The 11,683-nt window shown below is 64.9% G+C and overlaps 1 protein-coding gene across 1 annotated transcript in view; it reads right to left on the bottom strand.

The window, feature by feature from the left end:
* The window catches only part of KIF26A (kinesin family member 26A), a 40,801-nt gene that overhangs the window by 12,436 nt on the left and 16,682 nt on the right, over positions 1-11,683 (bottom strand). Inside the window, exons 8-11 of the mRNA XM_024758033.1 lie at positions 5,579-5,769; positions 5,365-5,481; positions 4,429-4,495; positions 2,724-2,916 (exon numbers count right to left, since the gene is read on the bottom strand). Coding sequence (XP_024613801.1) covers positions 2,724-2,916; positions 4,429-4,495; positions 5,365-5,481; positions 5,579-5,769 — 568 coding nt within the window. The remainder of the gene's footprint in view (positions 1-2,723; positions 2,917-4,428; positions 4,496-5,364; positions 5,482-5,578; positions 5,770-11,683) is intronic.

Here is an 11,683-nt window from a genome sequence, read left to right as displayed (position 1 = left end):
GCCAGCATGTCCAGCCCCTGGCAGCTCTGCCAGTACAGGCCAGGCTGCAGGGGCCCCAGGCAGACACGGGACCCCGGCCCCTCTCCACACCCCGCACTGAGGGCATCCCCTTCCCCCCACCCTCTGCCTCCCCAAGTCCCCAGCTCAGCAGCTGGACGGGACGGCACACGCTGGGCTCAGCCACTCACAGGCTGTATGACCCACACGTGGTGACTTAGCCTCTCTGTGCCTCGATTTCCCCATCTCTAACATGGGATGACATGACCACCAGAGGCCCTCGTGTATAGCCCTGAGGAGCGAATGCATTCAAGGCACCCAGCACAGGTGACACAGATGGGCCTGGGTCCAGGTGGCCCTGGTTCCAGATGGCCCAGGCCTCCGTCAGCCCCCCCACCCCGCCCGCCTTCCCGGCGAAAGGGGCTGGAGGTCAGAGTAGGGCCAACTCAGGGCTGGAAGAAGCTGCCCACCAGGCCTGCAGGCAGCCCCCCGCCGCCCCGCCCAGCTGCCCCTCTCCCGGTCCTGCTGCGCCCGCCCTCCTTCTCCCAAAGCCCCCAGGCCCCTGAGTCTCACCTGTGCCCCTCAAAGGGGCCCGACAGGAGGGCCTGCGCCCTCTGGGCACACGGCCCCCAGCCCGCCTCCCACTCGGCGTTTTGCTTAACTCCTCTCATCTTTCACAGGAGCTGTCTTTTAAGAGACCCCAGGGACGGCTTTCCTCCTAGCGAGGTGTCATCAAGGAAAATAAAAGTAATCTACGCTGCGGGGCGGACGCTTCCTAACTCAGTGGGGCGGCTGGTGCACGCCTGGCAGGGGCAGGGGCCTGTGAGCGGAACCCACAAGCTGCCCGAACCACTCGGGCCGGGGCCCTCAGCCAGAGACGCGGCCCCGATTCCTGCCTGAGCCCATGTGCCCTAAACCCAAAACCGCCTGAACAGAAGTCCCCAAGACGTGGGGGAAGAGCAGCACAGGGACTGCCCAGCACCAGCCTGTCCTGGGAGGCACCGGCTGGGCCCTCAAGGAGACTTGACAGGTTAGCAGACCGCCACGGCCGAGGAGTGCCCCCACTCCCGTCACAGCTGGCTCCCTGCTCCTCCCTAGGTCGGGCAGGGCCACCCAGGGTCCCCGAGGCTGGGGTGGGGCCACCCTGAACCCCCCAAGGCTCAAGGGGACGTGAAGGCCAGGAGGATGGGTAAGGCGCTGGGGGAGACAGGACATCGGGCTGCAGAGGCCACACCAGAAGGCAGTGCTTTGCCTGCTGCTCAAGGCCACAGACGGCTCTGCACCCTCTGTGACCCTCTCAGGAACCAGGGTGTCCGGCACAGACCTCAGCCCCCTCCGTCACCCTCAGGTCCCAGCAGCAGAGCACAGGGAGGTGTCCTTCCCCGCTGGACACGCCCAGGTCTCGCCTGGACACAGGCTGGGCCCGGAGCCATCTGAAGTCCCGCCAGCCCCACGAGGCTGGAACGGTACTGGCTGGGCGTCTCTGCCCCGTGGTCTGACCTAACTCGGGGCACCCCCTCCTCCCTCCCTGGCCCTGGGTCAGCCCCCGCGGGGCTGGGAGCTGAGAAGCTGTGCCCAGCCTGCCCAGCCCTCCAGGTCTCTGTTCTTACAGGCTTGCCTCACCGGGCATGACTCAGAGGCCTCGGGACAGCACTGTCTCCTGTGATGAAATCCAGCTCCCTTCAAAACCGGGACAAGCCCATCAGCCACTGAGCAACGGCACCTCAGCTCACACGGTCTGGGGGTGGTCTCGGGAGGGTCCCAGCCTCCTGGGTGCATAGACCTGGTTTCCAGGCAGTGAGGGTGGGGGAGGAAGTGATGCCAGGCTTCACAGAGGCTAAGAGAACACACAGGCACCACACTCAGGACCCCGAACACCCACTGCATTGTTGGGGAGCAGGGTTGGGGTGCAGGGTGCTCAAGGCAGAACCTGCAGGGGGCGGGTGGGCACGTCTGAGTGGTCTGGCTCTAGAGAGGAGACTTGGAAAAGCAGGAACTTCACCTGCACGCACAGCTCTCCTCGTCCTCAGAGGACACCTCCCCCGGGAAGCCTGCCCTGATGCCCCCACACTGGGCTTCCCCAAACCCTGTGCCTGCTGATACCACGGGAACCATTCCACGCCCTGAGCCACAGGTTCACACGGCTGTGTCCCATCAGGTGGGGGCTCTGGAGGGCAGGGGTTTGCCAAGCCCAGGCCTAGAACACAGGGAAGCTCAGGATGAGGCCCTCAGGGAGGGAAGGAGGGAGGGAGTGAACTAATGAATGAGGGAGGGACCGAGCTCCTCCAACCTCCCTCTGAGCCCCCAGCCCTCTCACCTAATCCCAGAGGCCTTTCCCCAGGCTCACTGGCCCGGGTCATTAATTCACATAAGCAGAAAAGAAAATATTTGCCTTTTTACAAAGAAAAATTGCCTCTTCCAAACAAGAAGGTAATTTCACAGGCAGTTGGCCTTGATGGTGAGGTCCTTAATCACCCTGAGGAAACACACGGGCCTGTTCGGATGTGTGTGGGGGTCAGTTACGGCCAACCCAGGGCTTCCTGCCTGGGCCGCCTGGAGGCCGGCGGACCAAGCCACATGCCACATGCTACGCCCCACGCCTGCATCCCCCCCTCAGGGCTGCCTGCTAAGGGGGCCTACGCCTCCAAGGCCAAGGTCCAAGGTCCTAGCAGCCCTGACCTGGACCGCTGCTCCCTGCCATGGCCTGCTTGCATTTTCCACGTCACCTGGGAACTTCACACTGAGGCTATGAAGCTGCCTCACGCACCCTGCCGGTGAGGGACACCTCTCCGCGGGGCCCTCCTGCCCGTGCACCTCTGGGCAGCACCCGCTCTGGTTCTGGGCCTCTGCCAGGTGCCACACCTGACGTTCCGTGGCCTGGGCACCCGGGCTGACATGGGGAAGGGGGCTCCGCTGAGGCTGCAATGGGGCGGCGGGGGTGCCTACGAGTGCAGGGGGCTCCTGTCGCCGAAGGAACCCACCACTCCCCCTGCCCTGCACCTGCCCAGAAGACCCCCAGCAGTTCTTCCCACGCCATCTAGATTCAGGGGTCCAGGAGGTGAGCCCCGGAAAGGCCCAGAAGCACAGGTAGGAGAGAGCGCTGATGGACGCATCTCGGGGGAGGAGAGGCTGCAGAGACAGGAAGGATGGGGACATCACACAGCGTCCCGAGGACTCGGGAAGGGGGAGTCAAGGTCACCAGAGCCTCCGGAGAAAACGTAATTACTGGCGGCCCGGCCTTTTCAGGACTCTGGTGGGGGCTGGCATGCTGAGCTCTCAGTCACAGCTGTGGCTGCAATGCCCGAGTGACCCACCCAGCCCAGCTGAGGCGTGCAGGGCGCCGGGCCTCACCCCTGTGCCCTACGCCCTGTGACAAGACCCTGGGCACCAAGCCACCCACAGAATCACCCCCACCTTGGCTTGCCCACAGCAGGGCGAGGGGCTCGGAGGTGGTCGGGAAGGCCCGCGGCTAGCATGCCCGCAGGGAGTGCTCAGGGCCAGTGGAGAACCCAGATCCTGACCCCACCCTATCCCGTGTCCACTTGGCAAACACCGGACTCCTACTCAACCCTCAAAGCCTGTGTCCTGCGGCTCGGCTCCTTCAAAGGCTCCATGCTGCTGTCAAAGGCTGACAGACCCCACCCCGACTACCAGAAACTTCCGAGGGGCAGGACATAGGCTGGGTGTCAGCTTTGCCCCCAAGATGCCCAGTGAGGGATGCAGGTGGAAGCACGGAACATGCGCTCAGCTCGTGCCCGAGGCCCCCCCGGGTCCAGCAGCTCCTGGTCTTTGGGGACTCTGGACAAGCCCCTTTCCCCTCTGAGCCACAGCCCCACAAAGCAAAGAAGGGCACATACAGCTGAGAGCACCCCACCTCACCCCAACAGTGAAGGGTGCCACAGTCCCAAAGAGCAGAGGGTCTCGGGCCCAAATCAGGCACAAGCTGGAGACGGTGTTCCCATCAGGAACACCCACCCCACAACGTGGCCCATGACCCTTCCGCCCCATGCCTTGCAAACCAGCCCCCTGCCCCCAGCCTGAGCGCTTGTTTCTATGGTAACTTCCCAAGGTCAGTGGAGGCAGCCTAGCTCAGCTGGAGACAAAAGGCGCACCCCTCCTGCGGGCCCTGGGCTGCTAATGAGCCAGTGTGGCCCCCAGACCCCGGAGCTGGTCTTCATCCTCAGAGGGTCTCAGGCTTGAAATCCCCCAGCAAGCACGGCCTGATGGAGCGTGGCCGCTGCCCAAAGCCCAGGGGCAGAGACTACCCGGGCCAGGACACCTCCCGAGGCCCGCTTTGCCCCTCTCGTCCCCTCCACAGGGCTCCCGGGCCCTCCAGGCAGGCCCCACCTGCCCCGTAGCCAGAGTTCCAGCCAGGCTCTCTGCACCTAACTGGGGCAGTGAGCCCGCACAGGGCCACGATGCTGTGCTCACCAGCCCGGCGCCCCCCAACACCCCACCGTGTGCCCGCCACTGGGCCAAGCTGACGCGGCGCAGGCTCCTGGGATCAGGGGACCAGATTAGCGCCCGCAGGGGCTGCTAATGGGACAGTGACCCGTGCCAGGCCAGCCATCACCGCTCATTACCACCGGCACATCCTGCATTCCCCACACCGCAGGGGGAAGCTCGGAACACAAGGGCATCGCCGGGGGGCGTGCAGGTGGGAGAAGGGACCCCCTGCTCCCACACACCACTCCCCCGCACCCCGCACCTTGCTGACACAGCGCCCCGGCCTACCAGGCCTCGTCTACGCCAACCGACGGCCCAGGACCTGGTGTCTGCGGGGCCACGCAAGGCATCCCAGGGACGCGGACGGAGCAAACACCAGGCCCCGGTCGGCCCCGCGCACTGGAGCTCGGGCCTGGGATGGGGACCCTCTTGGTTCCTGCTGACGGTGGAGCCAGATCTGACAGCAGAGCCGTGAGGGGATGTGCCAGCAGCCCCCCAGGAGGGGGAGCCCGGTAGGTGGGGTGTGGGTACAGCCGGCCCCCAGGACAGCCTCCCAGCTCACCCCAACCTCCTCGGCCACCCAGGGATGCTCCCCCGGGCCCATTCCACCCCTGTGCTCCCCGACTGCAGGGACAGCTGCCCTGAGACCTGCCTCATCTGCCTCCCGTCCACGGCCACCCTCCCCCTCCCGCCGGCCCTGGCTCAGGGCTGCCCAAGGACATCCACCACCCACGGCTGAGCATCCTCCCTCTGGGCCAGCGTCCTCTCAGGGCCTCACAGACATCAGCTCGCTGCACCTCTGAGGAAACTGAGGCACAGAGAGGTTACGTGACTTGCCCAGGTTTGCACAGCTCGGAGCGGCAGAGTTCGAACCCTGTCCTTGGCTGTACCCCACCCCCAGGGCGAGAGGCCTCCACTCACACTGCCGTGGATATGGCTCCCTGAGAGGCCGGACGGACGGAAGGACGGCTGCGAGCTCCCCTTCTGCTCGACTGCCGGCAGCGCAAGGCCACAGATCTCTCCGGGAAGGCCCGCAGGCTGCCAGGCCAGGGGCTGAGGTCCCCAGGCCCCCTCACACTGTCCGCACCCAAGCTGCCCCCAAGCCAGGCCCCGGCCCTGCCCCAGGAGGACGTACCTGAGGAAGAAGGAGGCTGCGGCTGATGGGCCCGTGGAGGCTCCCGCTGGGATGCCTGGGGCTGGGGTGACCAGGGCCGTGGTGCAGGCCCCGCCGCGGCTCCACGTCTTCGACGCACCATCAGGGCCCACGGACAGGGGGCCGTCCCGTACCGTGTCTGCCACCGCCACCGCGGCCACCGCTGCTTCAGCCTGGAGGGAAGCAGGGAGCCCGCATGAGGGACAGGCACCCGTCCCTCACCGGGGAGCCGGGGAAGCAGGCCTGTGCACCCCAGAGCCCAGCAAGCTCCCTGGGCCCTGCACGCACGGGACCAGCCGGCTCGGGGAGTGGCTGGAGCAGAGGTGGGCACAGACGCCCCCCCAGGGACTGGACTTTCCAGCCCCTCCCCCTTCCAGTTCCAGAAACAGAGTGACCACAGTGGTCAGGACCGATGGACAGGGACCACCCCCTCACCCCTGGGCCATCTGTCTGGGAGCACCCAGAGGCACGACTGAGAAGAAAGCACAATAAACGTTTGTCATGAGCGCTAATTGCCCCACGTATGATAATACATTGTCTTCCCATCACCTGAAATACTACTCTGGCATTTCCAACTCATTAGCTAAAATAAATTCCGGAAAGGGAGGCAGCCTCGTAAGGAAGCACGAAGATAATTAAAGGCGCCGCAGGACGGCGCGGGCAGACTTGGGATCCGGCCACCGTATATTACATTTATGCGAACGTGTCGGGTCCTGGACCCCCAGGCCAGACCTGGCTCTGGAGGGGGATGGACGTCGGCCACCCCAGCCCCATCCCCTTCCCCAAGGCTCCCCAGGCACCACAGCCCGGTCCCTGGGGCTTCCGGCTTCACTTGGCCCTGAGCCCTGTCCAGGGAGTCCTCTGTACCTGGATGAAAGGACAGGGGCCTGTCTGGTGACCCTGCCTGTGAGGAACCCAGGGGGCAGCCACACTCTAGAGGGCCTAGCGTCCTCGGGGTCTCCCAAGTGACACGGCCACAAGCCATGTCAGGTGGCACTTCAGCAGAATAAGCCATCAGGGGCCCCAGGAGGAATGTTCTGGCAGGAGGTCCCACCACCTCACAGCAGCATCCCTCCTCACCATGGCAGAGGGCCTCACCCCACCCAGCCCGTGGTCAGCACCAGCTCCCAAAACCCCCCTAGGGACACAGCAAAAACATGTCTGCAAAGGAAGTTCAAAGGGAGCCCCAAACCTTAAGCTGGATGGATGCCAAGCACCCCCACCTGGCCCCCCTGCAGCACCCCCAAGGCTGCAAGGACAGGTCAGTGGGAGAGAAGGGCCAACCTGGAATAGTCCAGGCCCTCGCCAGGCACTGTGCTAGCGCACCACACCCTGCCACCGGCCTCACATCTGCCTATAGGGCAGGAACTCCTATGCATCCCTCAGAACCCAGTCCGGCCAGCCCTCTCCTTCTCCAGGCCACTCCCTGTGCCTTCCCTGGCCTCCACCAGCCCTCAGACCTCCCCCAGCTTCCCCCAGTCTACGTAGTGCTGCCAAGTCACAGAGAAACAAGGCCAGGCTCAACTACCCAGCACCATATTCTCCGATCCCCCAAGCTTGCATGAGCACCTAGTGCATGCCAGGAATCAGGAGGCCCCGGAGGGAGCCTCTACACTTGCCCGGTCTCCTCCACATCCATGGCACCTTGCCTGGCACATAGCAGGTGTTCGATAAATCTGTCCTCCAGGAGCACAAGGCGTGGCAGGGACACGCGGAGCTCACGGCCAGGAGGTGGGCCCTGTGCCCCAGGGCAAGGGGGTTGCTGCAGGAGCAGAGGGGCACCCGCTCACAGGGAACATTCCACAAGGCGGGGGGGGGGTCAGCCAGGCCTGGACCTGGGTAACGGGAACCGGACGCTGCTTCTCCTCCAGGCAGCTGTGGAGCTCAAGGCAAATGTGAGAGACGTGGGGCAGCCAAGGTCCCCGACAGCCTAAACGCTGCCCACTTCCCCTGCGGCCTTACACGCACGTGACGTGCGATGCTCCCTCACCTCAAACGTCAGTCCCCTTTCTGTCACTTAACATACGTGCTCCCCGTGAGAGATCTAAACTCCTCTGTCGAGCAGAGCGGTGGAGGACAGGACTGATGTTAAAAGCTGCGTCACCCACAGGGCCTGGCCTGGGTCTGGCTGAGCAACCCCCTGTGAGCAGCGCACGGCCGGGGGCTCCCGGGGGCCAGGGCAGGGCTCACCCCCACAACGCCCCTGGTACCCGCTGCCCCAACTGGCCCGAGGCGGGGCCCACGTCCAGCGGCCCAGGCTGGCCCGGCTACGCTGGCCAGCAAGGCCGCCTGGATGGCAGGGGACAGGGCTGTGAGGTCACGGCCCCACACGGCCCTCCACCCACTCCCGCGGGGCCCAAGCATCCCACCTCCCGCGCCGGCATCTCTGCCTTCAGCCAGAACGTCCGGCCCCACCAGCAACAGTGCAGGCCACCCAGCCTGCCTACGGCCGGCCGAGACCCACACTGACCTGTCGGGGGTCCCGCACGCGCCTCGGCTCCGCCGGCCCACGAGCTGCCAAGACCCGGCTCCGGCCACCGGGAGGCCGCTGCCGATTCCTGCCGGAAGCAGAGCCCAGACGCGTCAGCAGAACAGAAAACGTGATGGAGGCGCCACAGCAGCAAGGAAAGAAAAGCATGAAGAGAGGAGCGTAAGGAGGGCCCACCGTCCCGGGAGGCCCCTGCAGGAGGCTCCAGACCTCTCTGCAGGGTGCCCACGACGGGGCGCCGGGGTGCCAAGGAGCACGGCTTGGGAAACACCAAGCTAACCCATTCCTTAGGAGCCCTCTGGGCCTGCATTCTGCATCTGCAAGATCGTGGCCCGTGAAGGACAGCGCTCCCCAGCTCCTCAGGACAAATACCTCTCCGGGGGCCCCTTCGTGCCCACAGGAAAGGTGGGGAGGCAGAGGAGGAGGTGGCTAAGGGGCGGCCAGAGCTGAATCTTGCCCTGCAGGGGGCACGGGTGGCATCGTCCACTGGACATGTGCCGGGCCCCCTCAAAGCTCTGCCCAGTCACCCAGAGGGCCCCGGGCTGGGACGGTCCTAGCCTCTGCAGATGCCTTGTCCCGCCCCCGTGTCACAGAAGCACCTCACATGGAAGTGGGGGCCCATCTGTCCAACTTCCACTCCACGGGCGGGTAAACTGAGGCCCAGAGGGGGTACCAGCAACGGGTTAGCCAGGTCAGAGGGACAAAGCTCCCTCCACCCCACGCCGTTTCGGCCTTGTCCCCGAGGACAGGTGAGCACCCACCAGGGACCCCCGCCAGGGTTCATGGGAAGTGGGGGGAGGCAAGCAGGCTGGCACACAGGCAGCAGGAGCCAGGTCCCCAAGCCAGGGCCACCCAGCCTCCATGGACAGAGGGAAATCCTGGCTCCACCAAAAATGACCTCACCTCCCACTCAAAGCAGCATGCAGCACCTCCTCCAGGAAGCCCTCCATCCTCCCTGTCCAGGCCGAGCCTCCGCTGCCCCAGCCCCTGCGGCGGGCTGGGAACCCTCTGCTCCAGGTCCTCCTCCACGAACTGTGGGGCCCTGGGTAGGGCCCGGCCTGTGTCTACAAGACTAGGGAAGGTTCGCACAGGCTCTGCTAGCCTGGACCCAAGGTAGCTGCACCCTTCACCCAGTTACTCAGTCCCACCCTCAGCCGCCCCAGGCGGTGCTACCTTTAGCCTACCGTGGGGTCAGGAGGCCAAAGCCTCAATCTCTTGGCATCGGCTGTAAAATGAGTGCAGATGTCCTGTGAACATCTGACGGGGCCCTGCCAACATGGGGGAGACATCACGGTTCACAGCCGTGTCCCCGTGAAGCAGGCCAGGGCAGAGCACCTGGGGTGGCCCACGGGCACCTCCATCCCCCACGGTGGCAGAAATACCTCTGCCTGACACAGTCTGGAAAGCAACTGCCCGACTGTCCCGCTGGGCGGCTCCCACTGCCGGGAATCATCACTGGACACTCGGGAGGTGAATGACCCGGAAAGGGCCGAGCTCTGTGCTCTGGACGGGGAAGTGGGCTGCAGTCTCGACAACAGCGTGGTTGGCTGAGGGCTGCTCCATCCGGACAGTAGATAGCCATGCGCACAGAATGACCCCCGGCAGCCCACGGGTCAGGCTCCCAGCCACAGCGCCTAGAACACACCAGGCCCTCCACCCACCTCGCCCGCCCAGATCCAAGTCTGCCTAGAGACTGTGGCACCCAGGGCCGCTGATGGGCTGTGGTGGAGATTCACAGCACGTCTCTCCAGAGGTATTTAATTCTAGAGCCTAACATGCAGTGTTTTAACATTCCAGGGCCGCCTCTAATGATCAATGCCCCGGTTCAGGGGAAATTACCTCATCTGAGTCCAAAAGTTCTATTTATGGTTCTAATAATCTCTCTATTGATCGCCAGGACTGTTGTCTAATTAAAAATCCACTCCCACCCACCCTGAACGCAATCAATGCACACATAAAACCAACAGGGAGCCTTAAATGTTCACGTTTTACGGTGTGCAGGCCACAGGCGGGGCTGCCCAGCTAGAGGCCAGTGACCCCACCACAGCGCAGGAGGCTGCATCGAGGCGCTGCGCCATCCCGCCCTCTCCCACCTCCGCTCACCCCACTCCTCCGCCTCCTGGAGCCCTCAGAGCCGCGGCCAACCCTCTCTCCACCTGCAAGACTGCGCTCAGCTCCCTCCCAGGTAAGGAGCCCCCTGGCTATTCCCAGCAGCCTCCTCTGCCCCCATACACTTCTCGCTGGGCCCACCATCTCTGACACTTCCCTCCAGGACCAGCTCAATGCCACCTCCTCCAGGAAGCCGCCCTGCTCTCTCGAGCCCCTCGGCACATTCCTCCCGGGCAGCCCAGCTCTCGGGCCAGGAGGCACCATGGGACTGGCACGGCAGAGGCTGGCCTCCCTCTTCTTGACCTCACTCAGGACTAACAAATGCAGGAGTCGGAAACAGTGAGGCCACACCCAGGGGGCGTTGTCACACCAACTGGAGGCTAGTTCAGACCCAGAAGTTCTTCCTGGGAGCCCCCTGTGCACCCCAGGCTACTGAGGGCCAGGGAGGCCCCAAGGACAGGGCAGCCTCAGGCGGACCAGCTCCAGCAGCGAGTCACAGGGGGCCAGCTCCCAACAAGGGCAGGGTCTCGCCAAGGGCCACCCTGGAGGCAGCAATGTCCAGCCAGCACATCTCAGTGCCGTCAGAGGGGCCAGCAAGCCCAGAGACGGGGGCAGGGCAGGGGTCAGTCCTGCCCAAGGACTGTACGGACTTTGCTCCAAGAGCTGGGGGCCCTCCTCGTGCCTCCATGTCCCACAGCCCCAGGGGGCACGGAGACCCCAGGAGACGTCTGCCTCGTGCTCTATTTCAGAGACACTTGCTGGGCGAGTTGGTGCGGCTGGCGCTGTGGCGACTGGAAAGGCTTTCACAGCCACGCACCCGTCCCCCTGCCCCTGGGACTCCACGGGGGGCGGACGATACAGCCACACTTGTGCCGCACCGCTACCTGCTCCCCCCAGCCGCGACCCCACCCCCAGCTCTGTCTCCCAGTAAGGCCTCCCCACCTCCATGCACACAGACCAGTCCCTCTGCTTACAGGGTCCCTTCTACTTTGTCGCCTGGTGAGCCCCTATTCCAGGCACGGCTGGGCCCCCAGGAGAAGGCACCCCACCCCCCCCATGTCGCGCAGGGCTTGGGCCTCCTGGGGAAAGGCCCTCCCGGCGCCCAGCACACCTAGTCCCATGTACCACCAAACCCAAAGCAACTCCCTCCAGCGTCCCAGGAGACCCCTGATCCAATAACCCACCCTCTCCCGACCCCCCTACCCTGGTATGCCTTCTCTTAGAAGGAAGACTAGGGGGACACAGAGGACACTTGGGAGAAACTCCCACCACAGAAGCCCTGTGACCAAGGCAGGGCCGGGCCCCCAGCTCCGCCCTCCGGAGCTGGGGTCATCTCAGGCCACGGGGCCCTCCCTGGGCACACCCAGCCCAGGTCTGGGGCACCCCCGGCACCCCTGGTGCCCAGAGCCGGTTCCACGGAAGCTATGCCACTGCTGCGGTGACAATCTGGTGGGCCTGAGGAGGGGAGCCCCGGAGCGGGGGGGGGGGGA

This window comes from Neophocaena asiaeorientalis, unplaced genomic scaffold (genome assembly GCF_003031525.2).
Source record: "Neophocaena asiaeorientalis asiaeorientalis breed wild unplaced genomic scaffold, Neophocaena_asiaeorientalis_V1.1 scaffold476, whole genome shotgun sequence".
NCBI lineage: Eukaryota > Metazoa > Chordata > Mammalia > Artiodactyla > Phocoenidae > Neophocaena > Neophocaena asiaeorientalis.
Note: the sequence above shows the minus strand (reverse complement) of the source record. Positions and strands in the feature narration are given on the sequence as shown.